The following is an 18,713-nucleotide window of genomic DNA, read 5'->3' as shown; positions in this document are numbered from 1 at the left end:
CATAAAACACAGTAGGTGCTTAGGTGGGGTGGGTAGTCTTAAATGTCCACTGACTCAGAACTAATAGTGGAGTTATTGTGTATGACCGAAATCAAGGTGATTGCACTAATCTATTGACTGTTAATTGATGGAACATTTGGAAGTTGAATTGTAGGTCTTGTTTCATTTACTTGGTCCAGTCTAACTCACGCCATAAGTTGTTGATTGATGGAAACGTAGGCTGTTCGATTTATAGCCTGATGAAAAGTATGATTAGCATCCAACTTTATGTAAGATTAAGTAGTGGTCCTTAAAACGGGTAAAACTGGCGAGAAAGGAATTCTAAGCTATATTGTTTAGTGGAAATTCCACATTATACTACAGCACATTTGTTATCAGTAGTCATGATGTTTTTATATCCATCATGACTCATATTTGCTTTTGGGGAAACAAGGTTAGAACAAATAATAAGCGAATTACATTGATCTTGCACCTTCCCCGAAGTAAGAACAGAGGCCTATCTGCATGGGTACCCCAAAGCAATCTAGGTCCATCATACATACAACTTGTAAGGCAACATGATGGTGGGTTTGAGTTGAGGTCATGCTCTTTATCTCCAGATTTAGGGGCAGAGGCTAGGTTCACCTGCCCTGTGGCAGCAAGCCACACATGTGCATGACCTCCTTGGAGGCTGAGTGAAAAAAAAAGATTCGAAAATAAAACCCAATATCCCGGGTCATGGCAAAGCCAAGTATACTTCAAGAAGATTTGAGACACACCTGAATTTACATACAGAACAGTACCAAGCATCGTTTATCAACATAAGAAGCTTTAGGGAGGTATCGTTTACCACACGTTTAGGAGATGGGGAGGAGACATGAAGGGGGAGAGGGAGGATGTGAAAGGGGAGGATAAGCAAACCAGAACGCAAGAGGCGATCGCAAGAGAAAATGCCAATCAGAAGCGCCAGCATGAAAACATGGAGCTCGATGCGCTGTCACTTCTAATGTAAATCCACCTTGCAACGCGAAAAAGGCAATGTTTGTGTACATACAGATACATGCTCGCTACACTACACCTTCCAGAAAATGATACTGTGTAAAAATGGAACTATGCATACCCACAACAGCTGCAGGTTTCTGGGATCAAATAGATGGTGTTTTCTGAATATTAAGAGGCAATAATGTGTGCTAATAATTCTGCTGTAATCTCTTCGTGCAGAAGGGTTTCTATTTTAGCTGTGATCACCCTGCCAGAGACAGTCGTATGTAATCTTGAGAACAAAGGTCACTGTCCCCATCTGTATGCCCCTCTTGTTTGTCACACGTCTCCTCCCTCCTACTGCTATCTCAGAATGACATGGTGTTTCTAAGCTACAACATTTCTTTTTTGTGCGCCACAAAAAAGTATCGAAAATAAAGTTTGATGTGGTAATGCGAAGAAAGCGTCTATTCATTACTCGAATGATAAACTGTTTGCACGGGCTGCCGCTGCATATTTGGGGTCGACTCCTTGTTTTGAGTTATAATCGCTGCAGAGTGTTTCTTCTCTTCAGAGTCTCCGGGCAGGCTAGACGTGCTGACTTGAAGTCATTGTGTACTCCTGCAGTTCTTCGCCATTAGCGTTTTTTTTTTCCTTTTTCGTTCGGTTTTATTAATTCATGAAAGTGGATTACTTAAAAAGATAAGAATGACGCGGTTGCTAAATTCATGCTCTTATTAACAAATTTAGAATTCTGAAGGTTGAATCGGAAGCAGTGGTGTATAGATACTCCATGCGGTTGTACTGAGCATCCTTAGCTAAATGGACTGTGTGGGGTAAACGATGGGATCTTTGACTTTATCACTGCTAAATGTAATCTTGACATGGAGGGCGGTAATGGAAGAACGAGGCAAAAGGAGGCAAAAGTTTTTTTTAAGAATGGAAAAAGTCAGCAAACGTGAGCAAAAGAATCCGTGGCATGGGTAGGATTGTTTTACTTTAGGGACGTTTGAGTGTGAAGACGGAACATGTTCAGAAAACAATAATTTTGAAAGCATGCGATTTGCAAGGCAAAAATGGACCACAGATTAAGGAAAGATTCACAGATTATGATTTGGTATAATTGTTATTACAAATAGGAGCATTCAAGCTGAACTACATACCATTTGTCCCATACTCACGAAGGTCTTGACCTCCCTGATGTGTTCTTATTGCTCTCCCTACAATTATGAACCCAAGTCTGAGGGCCCATAATGAGGAGGTGGGGGGAGGGGGGATAATTTACAGCTGTAGAGCAAATAGCACCCCTCCCTTGTTCTTCCGAATCGAGAATGTTAGTTTTTTCCCTTTTTTTCTAAGGTGTTAGGGTTTATATTTCTCCCTTGCCAAGGAAGATGAGGGGCCAGCACAGAGACAAAAGCAGAGGGATGTCTGATGAAAGAGCTGCTCCTGCTCTGGAGGTAATTTGCGAGTGAGGTGCTATGCACTGGTTCACAGCCTGCTTAGGATGTATGCACCTGGCAGCCACCGGAAGCTCTCCTTGTGTGCCTGCAGCAGCAGGTATATCCCGCTAGTGGGGCATTCTGATTGGCTAGCTAGCTCCAAACGTTCTGGAGCTAGAGAAAGTAATGATCTTCAGAGTGGATCACTAGGAGTAAGCCTCATAATGGTGACCTGGAGATGATAGACAGTGTTACATACACCGTGCCTTATTAACTCTGGACCTCTTCATTGCAAGATATCAACAAAATGGAATAAACTGCAAAGGATTTAGTAAAATCAATGTTAATATTACTTCTGACAACAAGTGATTAATAGTTCTGAGTATTATACATGAGGCACAGAGGTCTTGTTGAGCAAAACATTGTGGCAGAAGAGTTAATCCTGAGAAACACCACACAGAAGAAGAGTTTGTGTGATCATATAAAATGGACTCAACACATGCTGTTCCCGCGGGGTATGATAATACAAACAGTGGGTGGATGGTAGAGTATTTGAGGTTTGTTAAATCAAGTGCCTGTTGTGCATTTGCAATATTTATTCATTAATCACGTCTCATGGGTGGTTTTCAACATTAGGAAGGTTACTGTTTCCAAAGCACAGCAAAATACTGGGTAAAGAAAGAATGCACCAAACGCTCCAGGCTATTCTGGGTTGTTTTGTCCAACATAAGTAATACTGTTTAGAAGGATGTGACTGAGATTGGCAAACAATAACAGGCATTAAATGCTTTAGAGTAAATCAGATATTTCAGGAAACAGGACATTGATTGGAATGAGTTTATGATTCTTATTGCTAGAGGTTTTGGCAGAATTAGGGGTAACCACCAATATACTTTTATAAAGGTAAATGGAAGAGCAGGAGCTCATTGAAGCAATGGGTTTGGAATAGTACAAAGAGGAAGACTTTCATTTTGCAAAGCAAGGGGACTTTGCAGTTGAAGTATGTTGTCTATTTTCCAGAATAACACAGAACACTATAAAAAAATGGCGACTTTTAACAGGGGTTGAGAATTTTGTAGCGGGGCACTAGTTATAGGTTACCTACTGGAGGTAGTAAGTTAATATCTCATCAGAATATTGTACTGTCAGTGGTAAGCTTTTGAAAGCTAAAATTCACATGCAAAACTACACAGCTATCATCTACCATCCTACGCCAATGTCATTTACCATTTAAATTAGTGCTATCCGTTAGTCTCACAATTTGGCAATGCAGAGAAGCAAAATTGAATTTATCGGCAGCAGAAGTGGAGTTTCCCTCTCGGGCATGCTCACTTTCAAGAGGAGACAAATTTCAAATCAATAAATATTGCACACAGGGCATTTTATCTCAATTATACATATCAGATACACCAGATTTTAGGTTTCAGCCTGAGGTTGTAGATAATACATTTCAAAAGAACCAGTAGGATAGGTCATCGATTCACAGGACATCCCTTCTGCCACACTCTGCCTGTAAATTTGCCCAGTGTATGAGGCCATCTGTCTGTCAGGAAAAAATAAATTTTTTGCACATTCAATACCTGTTCCAAACCTGTTTTCTGAGAGCACCACGAAGTCATAGTAATTGCAAAAAGGAGATTGATATGTTGCTTCATGTGAAAACGCTGTTTTATGTGCTAATTTACTATCTATTTGTTTAAAAAGGATTAGAAGAAAGGGATGGTGGTGAGAGAAAGGTGAATATTAAAGAGAATGTTGAAAGCAAAGCAAAAAAAATGGGGGCATTGACAAGAAACAAAAAAAGAGGAAGTGAGAAAGAATAGACAGTTGGAGAACATTGAGAACAAGGGCAACAACGTTCAAATAAAACATCATACTACTCAAGTCACCCTCATTCGAAGGGTAAAATCCTCTGTGGGCTCATTTCCATGACCAAACAAAGGAAATGCATTCCACAGACTTTTGGGATCATCCATTTTGATCACTTTCCACGGTCCCTAAAAATGTTTTCATCTCTGTTGATTTCAATGCCATCACCTTCCCAAACCCTCAATCTCTCCCTCCTTAGAGACTCAAAAGGGGAAGAGGTAAGAAAACATTTACCTGACATTTGTAACAAAAAGGTGTGCTAGTAACATCAGTGTTTATTATTCCCTTACCTAGAACAGCCATGACCGTCTTCATCAGCTTTATTGGCGTCCTCCTGCGACTAATGGAGCCAGACGTATGCGGTGACAAGACAGTTGTCTTCCTCCTAACATACATGTAAATTCTTAGGTAGACCACAACCATGATGAAGAACACAACGAGGTTTGAAACTGTCCAGAAGGTCAAGTAACTTCTGCTGTAAATAGGAGCTAGTGACGAACAGGATTTGATGTTGCAGAGGCAGTTCCATCCGAGGGTAGGCACTGTGCCCATAAAAATGGCAATGGCCCAGACAGAGAAAATGAGGAACATCACTCGCTTTTTTGTAAGGTTACTATGAACTCTCATCCGAACAACCGACATGTGTCGTTCAACTGCGATCGCCAACAGACTTGCCAGAGATGCTGACATGCTGGTGTCCACGAGTCCTTGCCGCAAGAACCATCGGTGAACAGTTAATGTTTTAGATACAGGACCAGTGTGGAACATCAAAAAGACATATGCAATGCCAGCAAAAAAGTCTGCTGCTGCTAAATTGGCCAGCAAGTAATAAAAAGGAAAATGAAATCTTTTGTTCTTGACTACAGCTGAAATGACCAACGCGTTGGATATGAAAATGAACAAGCAGAAGAAGGCTCCAAAACACAAAACAATCACCAGTTTGGTCCCTGACCAGTCTTCTTCGGTTTGACTTCTGCTCTGATTGTAGAAAAAGTCCATGCGTTTATCATAGTGACACACATTCATCATGGACGAGGGTCTAACATCCTAGAAAGGTAAACAGAAAGAAAGATTACTTCTTATACTAATATTAGTTCCATATTTTTGCAGTTTATAGTTCATTTTAAGACTTACTTCAATATTTCTACACTTGTTGCACAGGTACCGTTATACATTCTGCCTGAATACTAACTGTTGTGCTGAATTTCACATAGCTAAATAACTATGCAATAATGTGGTTGCCATTTCAACAGACCTCACTGAAGCACTTGTGAGCATGTATGAGGTTGATTGAATGAAAATATAATACATATTCATCAAGTAGATTTAAATAAAAACAAATATGTAAATTGAATATATAACAAGGAATTAATTTACAATGAGTTAGTACCGTTGAAATCTTATATCGAAAACTTTTTTTTCTTCAAAAAAGTTTGTGGATTAATCTTGTGCTTTAGTGTGTTTGGTTTTATTTTGTTGCAGAAGCAGCTTGGCATGAATTGCTGTACATGAAATAAATAAGGACGTATGAATTGATGTACACGTTAACCAGAATGCAGAGAGGTAGAGGACGTGTATATTGGACACTATAAAACTGTACACAATAGCACAAAGGTACACTTATAAAATAATTCCTAGTTTCCTGAATTGTTGACAGAAATTCAGATGTCGACCCTAAGGCTGGCACTAACAGATAAAGCAAGTAGGTCTACATGGTGAGATTACCTGACACTAGAAGTGGTTTTCAGGAGCACTTTGAATGCTGGCAAGAAATGTAGGGCTCTGAGAAATTGTTAGTACACAAACATAACCTCATGTAACTCATGAATACTGAGTTTCACACACTTTCTGTTTTTCTTAGCTTTCGCTGTTCATGTGCTCTTTGTTACTTTCGTTAAAACAACAAATGTCTCACGCGAACTGAGAACTGGATGTGTGTGTGCTGTAGCCACATGAACTGCCTAACAAGTTCAACATTCAGTACATGAGTTTAGAAACTGTAAGGACAATACATTGAGCTGGCGTCACGTGTGCCTTTTCAACACGAGGACATAGCTTATGTGCAATATTCAAGCAGAACATCACCCAAGCAAAATTTACAAAATACCCACAATTCTCATTTAAGTTTAATGTATTACGCATACAAAATGTTTCACAATTTCACACATCCCTAGTTGGGACACAATTAATTTCAGGTTTATAATTCTTTTGTGCACTGAAACTAGAATTCCAAAAGATGTGGTGACGTTGCAAAGAAAGGATGGTTGCAAAGCAGTGCAGGGATTATGAGTAGAGAGTGAGAGGGGCTAGGAATACATAAAAAAGTTGGTCTGAATAAAGCAAGGTCATGGCATGGCAGACAGCCAGCTGACTTAGGGTGGTACCAGGCAAAGGGAGCGTAGCAAGATAGGTTAAATAGAGTGTTGATGGCAAAATTGATACATTTTTAAACGAGATTAGGTGTAATTCGGGAGACAGACTCTCAGGAAGGTGAATTAAAATAGAATTTAAAGGGCTAATGATCGGTATCCTGGTTCAGCTGAATGGACACAAAGGATATGGTTTGACTGCTGCAGAAAAAAAGATATCCACAGCCTCCTGCCAAAGGTGTCTCCAATGCTAGCCCTCTGTGGATGAGGGGATTATGATGTCAGAATAAAAAGTAGATAACTGACAAAGAGACCCAATTTCGAGTACAAAACCATTCTTTGATGAACAGAAGGGTGGCAGTCAGGCCCCTTTCGGAGAAGCCACCCAGAAATGTGGTGTTCAGCAAGATGAGGGGCTCAAAGCAGTATAGTAGGATACATGTACCAGGATTGGGGAAATATTAGGATATCACACAGAGGCACCCATTGAGCCAAGATGGTGTTGTAACAGTGTAAACAATGAGTGCAGTGTGGTTTGGAGTGATAAAGGTAGTGGAAAAGTAAGTAGGAAGAGAAGCAGGATAATTGCTAGACAGCAGTGAAACCATCTGAGGCATGGGTCTGCTCAGTCTCAAATACCTATACTATGCAGAAGCTCATCTGAAGGAGGTTATAGAATATTAGTGAAGAGGTAGAAGGGGAAACTGCTTAAGAATAGTTTCACATGAGGTGTGGAGTAGGAAGAGAGAAAGGTGACTTCGTCAAGCTTAAGACTTTAAAACAGCAGGTAACTCAAGATGTTCCAAATGCCATGTCTCTACATAATCACTTACTGGTCCAAGTAAATTAGAATATACCAGGTGGACGATAATCTCAGACTCTCCTTTTTAAATCATGTTGGTTCTCATAAGTAGACACAGAGAAGGAAAATGCTCTACTGAGACGGATCAAGCAATGGTGATAAAAAAGGCAGGTATGATAATGAATTACATGTACCTTTGGATGCCTTTGTCAGTACCATAGTGGAAACATTGCTAGGCTGGTCCTGTGGAGTTTCTGCTTATAGTTTAGAAGGTTTGAGCAAACCATAATCATGCATAGGTTTTAACACTGTCCATGGTGCATCGTAATGGCTTTCTAAATGCTTTCTAATGCCTCTCAACCACAAGAACAATTTTCAAAGAGAGGAGAGAAAGAAGACCAGATATATATTGTGTAATATTGTGACACCGAAAGGTATCTTTCCCTCACCGACCATCTGCATGATTTTATTTAGTTCTCTCACGGCCTCCCTCAGTTGTTAAAAACAGCAGAACGTACAAAGCCTTTATTGAGAATTTAATGTAATAATTGATAATAGGAAACATTCCTGACAATTACTGTTTTCATCAGCTATATTGGTGTCGTCCTGAGACTAATGGATCCAGACATATGCAGTGACAAGACAGTTGTTCTCTTCTTAACATGGATGTAGATTCTTAGGTACACTACAACCAAGATGAGAAACACAACAAGGTTCGAAACCGGCCAGAAGGTCAAGTATCTTCTGCTGTATACAGAAGCCAGTGACAAGCTGGATATGATGTTGCAGAGGCAGTTCCAGCTGAGGGGTTTAGTCCCTTCAAGGCCTGCCATTTTTTGTAAATCATTTTTATTAGAATGAAAGACAGCATGCTGCAGTAAGTTCCACAATGTACACCTTTTCTGATACAGAGCTCAACTGTGTTGAAAGATATATATATATATATATGTAGTATCAAAACGCCCACATACGTTTATATGCTGAGTGACATATGTCAATAACCATGGTCCAGTGGTCCAAGTGATCTAATAAAACATACCAAGTAACGTGGTCCATCATGTGTGGCCTGACATGTGTCAACAAATGAACACTCAAGGATAAGAGGAAGCATGCCATATCAAAGTTGGGGTGATGAAAGTGGAGAAAAACAAGAGGTCATTCAAGAATAGGCATAAGAGGGGGAAGCTGAGAGAAGGACTGTCAATTTTGCTAACAGTTTTGAAGGGATAGTAAATTATTTTCTGGAAGTGACAGTAAGTTGCTACAATTTTATGTGGACGAATACAGATTCTACAAAATTTGACTGGAGCCTGGAAAGTAAAGTTCTCCCTTGTATTTGGGAAATTACAATTTATTCATGGATGTAGGCAAAAGTGTATCTCATCAAAAGAAGTTCTCATCAAAGGAAGGTAATTAGGATCTTGCTAGTCTGGTTTTGGTTGAGGAAATATATTCCTTGGTATAGCAGTTTGGGAAAACTCTGAACGTCACGCGGACATGTAGATTATTGGTTGTAGGTACTTGTCAAACTCTGTGCCTGTGCGAGATGACTGAAAAGATCAATGCATTTACTCCCTCCATGTAACTGTTAAAGAAAATAGCTCCTCTTCACAACGACTGGGATTAATTCCAAGTATTTTCTGCTACTAATAAACAGTTTCCACCGATAGAGAAGGAAAGTAGTTACAGGAGAAATTACACTGTCACCATTGTTTCATGATACAAATTTAGTTAATTAATATGAGGCTAACTACAAGACGGCACAAGTAAAAAAAAAAAAAAAATACTTGAAAACAATTCTAGTGCACATAAAATAGAATGCCTCAAGCGCACCAAAGTTATACAAAAGGAAAAAAGAGAAGGAAAATTGGGGTCTAAAAACAGCAAAGCAACACTTTCCACTCTACCTAGAGTGGTAGAGAACAGCATGAGGGGAAGAAGTTGGAATGAAAAACATGCCCCTGGCAAAAATCAATTACAGGCAAAAAGACATAGAATATAGGTGAGTCACCACTGCCGGCCAGCCAATTCTGTAGGGTACAGCTAGGACTGCTGGAAATGGGTAAATGGAGGTGGGAGATGAGTGCACAGGGAGGTTCATGTTTTCCAAAAAATCATAAACATCAACTGACAGAAAAAAGAATAGAAGAAGCAAGTAGGGTGCATAACTGAGTTAAGGGGTGGGTGGGATTGGCAAGTGGAGGACAAGAATAATTAGATAAAACATTGATGGGATACAGGAGATTGCTCCTCGCAAGCAAAAACAAGAAATGTCAGCAGTGGCGGGGAAGGGAAAAAGACAGGCAAATGGGGGCAAGTGTGAGGATAGTATAAAGAAACCCCCATTGACAAGAACATAAAGACACTAGAGCAAATTGGACTAATAATAAAAGTGCAGGCTGTCAATCTGAAGGAAAGTTTGATCGGAAAGTTCGAAAATAAGTCTTGGAAACTCTTTTAATATGTTGTTTTTGCTCAGATGTTGGCACAGAATCCAACATGTTTTCTAAAGATTAGCAAAGTTCATATAATATGATGTAAAACAGTATGCCCCACTTCCAAATGTGAGCATGAGGTGGTAGTAATGGGAGTGGCACGTGGATGGCTTTGTCATGAGACCAGATTTCAATAATTTCTCACTCCATTCTCCAAGACACAATTTTTCCCACTTTGGAGTGGGAGAGTCAAATTAATATTATCGACTGCTTCTTATCAACATTTTACAGCATACACCCCACACATAATTATTCCTGGCAATGTTTAATAGGTATTATTATTGCTAAATAAACTAGTACCCTTTTTTATTGTTTTAATAGCAATGCCACTATTGTTAATTCCAAATATCGTGCTGACATGCCTTATGTGGACCTTTTAAAAAGCACCTTTCATTTCAGGTATCAATGAAAAAATAGCATCCATTCCCAGTTATGTATCCACTACGAACTCAGATTTTAGTGTGACAGAGCACAAATTATTCATTTTTTTTAAATTAACACTGTGCAAGAGCAATCAATCTATAACTACACATATAGAGAATAGCGATAACGATTAGATGAAGGCAGAAGGTAAAGAAAAGAGGAGAATCAAGAAAGAGGAAACAAAAACATTTTACAGTATGGAATATAATATGTTATTTGGCAGTAGAAACATAAAATTATTTAGAGGTCTAAGTATTGGTTAAAAGTAGAGTTTGTAGTTTTTATTAAAATGTGCTAATTTCATTGGGACATGTTCTATAGCAGAGGGGCAGCATCAGAAAAGGACTATGATGCTGCTGATTTGTATTTTAATGTTTTGATTTTGAGACTCAAAGTCCATTTACTCCTTAACTTTTTCATTTCACCTGAGATATGAAGGGAAGAGTGTAAGTAAAATGGAGTGCTCGAGTTTTAGGGCTTTAAATATCTTAAAGGCGAATTTCAATTTGATCCTTGTCGGCAATGGTAACCAGACCAGATTTCTCCACACCATTATGATGAGGGTATATATTTTGAGACCTGTTGTCAAATATGCAGGAGACTGAACAAGGGTTCAAACTGGAGCCAGTGAGAAACTCCACTAAGAAACGAGATAATTCGTTGTGGAAATCACTATGGCTTGCTAGATGTAGCGAGTTAGACTGTGTTATGAGTGATTTGGGGCGTGCCAACAACAGAGCAGCTCCAGCTGACTAAACAGTATGGGTGATGTGAGTTCGCATGGAAAGCTTACATCAATCCAAAACCCTACGGATTAAGCTTCACGGGAGAGCTTTGCTGCAAAAGTGTCTAATTTTGAATCACCTATTCTTTATGTGTACTTTCTCTTTCTGTAGGCCAAACCACTTGTCCCTTCTTGCACATACCTGAGAAGCCACTTCAGCGTTGCTTACTGTTTAATGTTCAGCAACCAAGCCCAACATAATCAAAGTAAAGCAATATTTTCACTCCAATATTTGCACTATGTTAATCATAAGATTAAATATAAAGTAATATTATACTAGTAGGGGGATACGCTCCTGGACATCATTTAGGGGTTGCCAGGGCTCGCCGTTGCGACCCCTGGCTTTTCCTTTGCGACCCCGGCTACTGTTTTTGCGACCCCTGGCCTCAGAGGTGGCAGAATCAGTGCCAGCTTGTCCTTATGGACGTTGGTTGGGGATCCACACAGTATTCGCTCAACATTTCTATTACACTAATAGTGAATAATATTACACATTTCAAATATGGAGTACAATTAGCTGGACTATAGCCTTTCCTGTCACTTGAGGTAAGTAAAAAGTACTTTTAAATATATGTTGTATGGTTGCTTGCAGATTAATGTGTGTTTATGTGAGAGAGTATGTGTGTGAGTATAAATGTGTGTATGTGTAAGAATGCGTGAGTGTGAAATTGAAGGTCAAAGGACATATGATATCACTTCCGCTAGATTGGACCTAGCCCTTTTTGCAGGGTCATTACCAAACTCCTATTTGTCTTCCTCCTCCTATTTTTCTGACCCTCTTTTTGTTAGCTTTAGGACTCTGAGCACTTTATCAATGCTGATCAGTACTAGAGTGCATTTGCTCTCCCTTCTTAACTTGGTATGATTGGCTTACACTTGATTGGCTTATTTTATTTACCTGTAAGTCCCTTGTAAAGTGGTATACCATATACCCAGAGTCTGTAAATTAAATGCTACTACTGGACCTGCAGCACGGATTGCACAGCAGAAAGGAGTAGCCTTTCAAACATGTTTCAGGCAGGCCACTGTAGGGCCTCTGTGTGTTGTTCACTGCCACACTGACTTGGCAAGTCAAACTACTTGCCAAGGCCTAAACTCCCTTTTTACTACACCTAAGTCACCCCTGAGGTAGGCTCTAGGTAGCCCTATTGGCAGGGTGCTGTGTACGTAACGGGTAGGACCTATGTCTTTATGTACTACATGTCCTAATAATGACAAAGAGCCTATTTAGTTTCTGACTACTGTGAATGCTGCTCCTCTAATAGGATTGCATTAGAAATGCCCTGACATACTTCTAAGTGGTATCTTCTGATCTATGAGGAATAGTATGGGCATGTTTAGTATGCTTCGAATGGTAGTGAGAAATGCTTCTTACTCGTTTTTTATTACCATTGTAGAAATGCCACTTTTAGAAAGTGAAGACACTTAGGGGCAACCCAGTATTCCCCTAGGAACTGGGTACAGACAATGTCTCACTTAAAAATGCTCCTTGAGGAATTATTTAGATATACTTTGCGTACATATTATACAGTCTTCAATTAATGATAAGATTGAATCCCAACTGCAGATCCAGGAAGGGGTTATAACCCTCCTCATGACACAGTTCTGCACAATAATTGCCTGGTTTTCATTCCCAGTTCAAGCAATATCATGGACTTTCAATTCAGCTTGTCAAATGAGAAGGTAATGTTGACGTTGCGGCCTGTAGTGGCAGTCAGAGGTCTGTCAGACCATCATCAGGACTCAGGGGGTCATTACGACCCCGGCGGTCGGTGCTATAGTGGAGGTATTACCGCCAACAGGCTGGCAGTACCTACCTCCACTATTATGACACTGGCGGTTTGGCCAAAGCCAAATCGCCAAGTCAACACACCGACCGCCACGGCGGTAACCACCGCAGGGATGGAGACTTCAGTCTCCAGCCCGGCAGCCGTCACTAGGCTACCCATGGCATTTTGACCCCACCCACCACCATGGTTTCCGTGATTTCTGTACTACCACGGAGACCATGGCGGTAGGCACTATCAGTGCCAGGGAATTCCTTCCCTAGTACTGATAGGGGTCTCCCCTGCCCCCCTCTCCTTCCCCAGAGTCTTCCCCCATCATTTCCCTCCCACTCCCGACCCCCCCCACATATACACACATACACGCACATACATACACACCCATACACGGTATGATGGCGGCCGTCGCCGTGGCAGTAGGGGGCATTTGCCGCCAAGGTCCTAATGAGGGCTTCAGTGTTGTTAAATAATACCTACACATAAGAAAAAATATTTAAAAAACAATATGTGAAATCTATTAAATCACACCATGTGTACCGCCTGTTGAACCCAAGAAAAACACCAAAACACAGGTGTGGATACTAGTATAAGCCACCACCTATATGACACGGAAATTAAAAAAAATACTTTAAAAACATAGAAAACGTGCACCAAAAAGTACACTGTGTCAGTCTCCCAAATGGAATAGCTATATTCTGCTACTTACAACAGGTTGCAAAAATAGGTTCTGTAGCTGCCCTCCCTGTGTTTTTTAGAAAGTAACGTGTGAGGAGCACTTTCATCACTCCTGCACTGTGTAGCGCCTTGTCAGCACTGGGGCAGCGCTGTGGTCAGAAGAAGTAGAAGGAAGAGGTGCTCTCCAGCAACTAGGTAGAGTGTGCAGGGCTCTTTCCTGTTCCCTCGTGAGGAACGTGTGGAGCGCTTGGATCGGCATCGCAGGAAGGGTGCAAGTGCTGATGGAGCCATAACCCCCACCCCCAGGAGGATGGGAACCCCATCAAGGTGAGACTGCCACCAAACAGAGGAGCTACTCAGGTTGAGCGTGCCCAGCCTGCGTGGTGCATTTCTGGCACCCTCATGTAACCTGACTTGGGGCCCAAGACAGCACGAGCAACTGCAGATAGCGGCTGCCGCTGTACCGGTGGCACCTCTGGGTGGAAACTGTCCCGGCTGAGGGTGGGTGAGTGCGGAGAGCGCCGCCGGGGACCTCATGGAGTTATAGTGCAGGGTGCCATCCCCCGGGCCATGAAGCTCACCCCAACCTTACCATATTCCCTCTAGGAGCGTGGGATCATACCGGCAAGCATGGCCATCCCTCCGGAGAGGGAAGACCGCTTCCAGGGAGGTCACATGCATTCTAAAGCCAGGAGGCTCGCTTAGCCTTATCCTATCCCCTAGTTAGAGTGGGCTTGAGGGCAGTCCCAGCGGCCCGGCGTTATGTTATGCAGGAGACCCAGTGAGGTCTCCTCACCAGCATGGGAGGCTGTCTTGTTGTTCTTGCCATACGCAAGGGGGCTACAAGAGACCACCCCACCTTCCAATAAGGTGTGTGGGTCTCCCCTTTTGTTCCATTAACTGGGGGGGGCATTGACTTCGCAGGTAGCCGGACGGGGTGGTGATCGTTGATGGAGGTCTCTGATCCTGGTAGTAAAAGTATGGAAAGCACTGCATTGGTCATAATAGGAGCACGGGAACTCCAGTACTGGACAGGGTGTATTGTTGTTTGCCAGCCCTCATGTGGAAAGAGTGCAGGAGGCTCTGAACTTTGTGGTGGCTTTCCATTTACCTTATGCCATCTAAAAGAAGTGCAGACGCGCTGTCACCTTTGCGTAGAAGGTATTGGTGATCCTGGTAGTAGCTTCATCTCAACATTGTACTTCTGCATACTTTCAGGATGTGCCTTTCACGCATAGGGAAGGTGTGGTTTCTAGTATTTTACGTGACAAGGACATTCGTGAATATTTCCCTGGAGTTGCATTATGTGGGTCTGACAATAGTTTCCTTAGCTACTACCTAAGAAAACTGGGAATGTTCCTTGCTATGAATATTCATGATAATGGTAATCTGACAGCTGCCTGTTTTGCAGAGTACTACTGATTCATGTTGTTTTGGGTATAATGATGCTTTGTGCAATACAGATTATTTTTATATAACACGTTGTGGAGTTTTCTTGGTGATATATTTATGGTGTAACTTGTTTTGTGTGTGTTGTGTAAACTCTTTAAACATTGCCTCTGGGATAAGCCTGACTGCTTGTGCCAAGCTACCGAGGGGGTGAGCAGGGGTTATTTTGGGTGTGTAGCTCTCTTGCCTGACTGGTGTGGTGGTCCCTGCCTGGCTGAGATGCCTACCTTAGCCAACCAGGAACTCCATTTCTAACATGCTACCCCTACCATTTTGGTGAACTGATGTTTATGGATACGTTCCAGCTCCAGCATATGGAAATATACATTTGGACACACAACAATACCACAAGCATTGGCAAACCAGTAGGTTTCGCCTATGTAAGAGTTACTGGCTTTGCCAATGTGTTTTAGCCATGCTGTTCACCAGCATGGCTGTAGTTCAGCATGTCTAAAGGTTACTGGCATACAGGAGAGTAATGTGGAGTGTCATAGAGTGGAATGGCGAAGGGTGGAGTAGAGTGTTGTGGAATTGAGGAAAGTGTTATGTATTGGAGTTGCATAGTGTGGAGTCACGTAGAGTGGCATAGTTTTGAGTGGCATAGAGTAGAGTGGACTCGTGTAGAGTACATTGGCGTAGAGTGTTGCAGAGTATAGTTGCATAGAGGGCAGTGGCATTGAGTGCAGTGGCACTGAATTCAGTGGCATACAATGCAGCATCATAGAACGCAGTGGCGTAGAGTGGTGAATAGTAGAGTGCAGTGGTGCAGCGTACAGTGGTTCAGAGAGGTGCAGAGTGGAGTGACAGAGTGGAGTGGTGCAGAGTGGAGTGGAGCAGAATGGAGTGGAGCAGAATGGAGTGCGGCTGAGTAGAGTGGCACAGAGTTGAGTGGGACAGAGTGGAGTAGAGTGATGCAGAGAGCAGTTGCATAGAGTGGTAGAGAGTAGAGTGGTGTAGAGCTGAGTGATGCAGGGGGCAGGCACAGAGTAAAGTTGAGTGGTATTAGCAGTGACAGGCCAGCAGAGCTGTTTTGGTATGTAGTACCCTTGGTGTGTCCTGTTGGGTTTAGTTAATTCCCAATAACACAGCACTAATGCAGCTATCTGTATACAACCTGTCAAATCAATCATGTGTCGACTACATAATTTAAGGAATACAACCATCCAAATAAATGATCCCCTGCCTCTTGTGGAGCCTGGACGAGATCAGCAGGGATAAAGGATGAAGGCTTGTGTAGGAGCTTGTTGGCCCCCAAGTACTTTAGAAGCCATTTTCTCAACTGTATGAATTACTTTATGTAATCATGCCTTGCAACTCATAAACTTTGATTTTTACACCAATAATAAGAGAGCTGTAGCAATGTAATGAGCTTATACAAATATAGAAGCTTGCAAATCACAACATTAACAAAGTTGTATGGACAGATGTTTGTCATATAGAAAATGTATAGTGAATATGACACCCAGTAGCATGTGGTCAACACTATCCATTCTAGAGAGGGAAGACAAAGCAGGTGGGCAAACAAGGTGGGTTGGGTAGCACTCACCCCAAACAAGGGACATTACACCTAAACCCCTCTAAGTTAAATGTAAAGTCCTCAAATATAAGGAACAAGTGCTGCCTCAAGCAAGCCCCAAAGTGATACCATACAGGGCCAAAAATGCCTGATCCCTTTATTCTAGTCAACAGACCCATAGAAAGTGAAGCATCGGGTGAGAAAGGTGCCACTGTCAAGGGAAAAATACTTTAGATAGGTTATAGATAAAAGATGTAGTTCTTGAAATAATTCTCAAGCAGATATTTTCATTTCTGAAAAACGATAGAAAGTTAATGCTGCTTCGTTATCCCACAATTGCCAATATAGAAAACACTTTATAAAAAATACATTAAAAATAAAGTAGCGAAAAAATGTTACAATGAATTATTATCAAAACTATCTTACATGGAACAAACCAGTTAGCTTACCTTTGGCAATTTGTGAATTTTATTCCAACATGAGAGGAATAATTGAAGTCAAGTATTTAATTCACATACATTCTAATGACGAAAAATGGGATTCAATGTACTGTAGGTGGACACAATGTCATTTTCCAATACATAGTTGCAAACATTTTCATTTTAAATACCAGTTGCAAACAATGATTGACTTTGATGAAAAAGATGAAATAATATACCTTGGTCTCCAAATTACAGTTACTGGAAACTGCTTTAGCCATGTGAAGCAGCTTGTAATGTTATGCAGATCTGTAGAGTGCTCACTCATCCATGAGGGCATCCTAGCACTGAGCAGGTGTGAGTCTAACCAAACCTATGGCCTAATGGGACTACTTGAAAAGCCAGGACTTCAGCTTCTTGAGGAATTCAAGAACTGAGGAGGAGGCTATTATGTGTAGCTGCAGGTCATTCCACACTTGTGAGCAATGTATGAAAAGGCTTGGCTGCCGGATTTGGTTTCCCATATGTGTGGGATTTGTGCAACTAGGAGCCAAATGAGCAGAGGTGTCTGGAAGTTTTGCAAAAACAGATCCAATTGTTTAGGTATGCTGGCACAGTGTTATGGTGTACCTTGAAAGTGTGGGTGAGGCGTCTGAATTGTGCTAGTTTGTGTATGAGGAGTCAGTGGCACTTTTTCAGGTATGGTGTGAGTGTAGCATGGGGGTTGAGAGTTGATCCTAGCATAGAGGGTTTTCGCATAATAGGACTTGCTTGTGACATTGGTGTGCGTGAAGGCTTTCTGGGTGCTTACTGGGAGCCATTTGAAAATCTTCCTCAACATCTTCAGAGTATGGAAACATGAGGTGGTGACAGTGTTCACTTGGGTGGTCGTGTCAAGTCTGCTGTCAATGATGATGATTGGTGTGGGTGTAGGGGGTGAGTGTCTGTCCTAGCTCTGGTGGCCACCAGGTGGAGTGCCTTGGTAAAGTGCTCTTCCTGGACATCACAATTTCAGTCTTGTCAGTGTTCAGCTTCAGGCAGTTCATCTTCATCTCGTAGGTGATTTCATCCATGCAGGCATTAAAATTGATCTGGGGGCTGGCGTTTTGTCTGTGAGGGAGAGAATGAGCTGTGTATTGTTTGCGTTGGACAGGATATTAATGGTGTGAGAGCCGATGATGGTGGCTAGAGGGATCATGTATGCGTAGAAGAGGATCAGGCTCAGGGAGGATCCTTGCGGAACTCCACAGATTAAGTCAAGGGCGCCCGAGATTAATGGTACCAAGTTAGATAACTGGGTCCTTCAAGTCTTGAAGGAGCAGCTTCAGTTCAGGAAATTAGAAAATAATTCTGCAGCTGTTAAGTTTGCCTATACATCTCTTGTGCCACTGTCTCCAATTCTAGATTTAGGTCAGCAATGGCAAAGGCAGGTATCTAAGAAGACATTGTTCATTTTGTGTTGTTCTCTTAAGTTTTACTATCAGAGTATTTATGCACTGACAACAGATGCCTTCTCAGGGGAGTTCATAAATGATTAATAGCTGCAAACAAATGAGAACACATGTTCATGAATAAAATGAATTTTTGATCCAAACGAATGATGAGCATCATTAATTACTGTTAACCAGCTTTATTTGCAAATGTAGAAACACTGGTCAGCATGTGTTATTATCAAGATAAGTAAAGAATGGTGCAAGATGGCAATTTTTATGAATACTAAATATAT

At 41.5% G+C, this 18,713-nt stretch overlaps 1 protein-coding gene across 1 annotated transcript in view; it reads right to left on the bottom strand.

The window, feature by feature from the left end:
• The window catches only part of LPAR3 (lysophosphatidic acid receptor 3), a 222,113-nt gene that overhangs the window by 132,460 nt on the left and 70,940 nt on the right, over nt 1–18,713 (bottom strand). The window contains exon 2 of the mRNA XM_069232280.1: nt 4,562–5,318. Coding sequence (XP_069088381.1) covers nt 4,562–5,300 — 739 coding nt within the window. The 5' untranslated portion in view covers nt 5,301–5,318. The remainder of the gene's footprint in view (nt 1–4,561; nt 5,319–18,713) is intronic.

Source organism: Pleurodeles waltl, chromosome 4_2 (assembly GCF_031143425.1).
Source record: "Pleurodeles waltl isolate 20211129_DDA chromosome 4_2, aPleWal1.hap1.20221129, whole genome shotgun sequence".
NCBI classification, from domain to species: Eukaryota; Metazoa; Chordata; class Amphibia; order Caudata; family Salamandridae; genus Pleurodeles; species Pleurodeles waltl.
The sequence above is the reverse complement of the archived record's forward strand: the minus strand, read 5'-3'. Positions and strand labels throughout refer to the sequence as shown.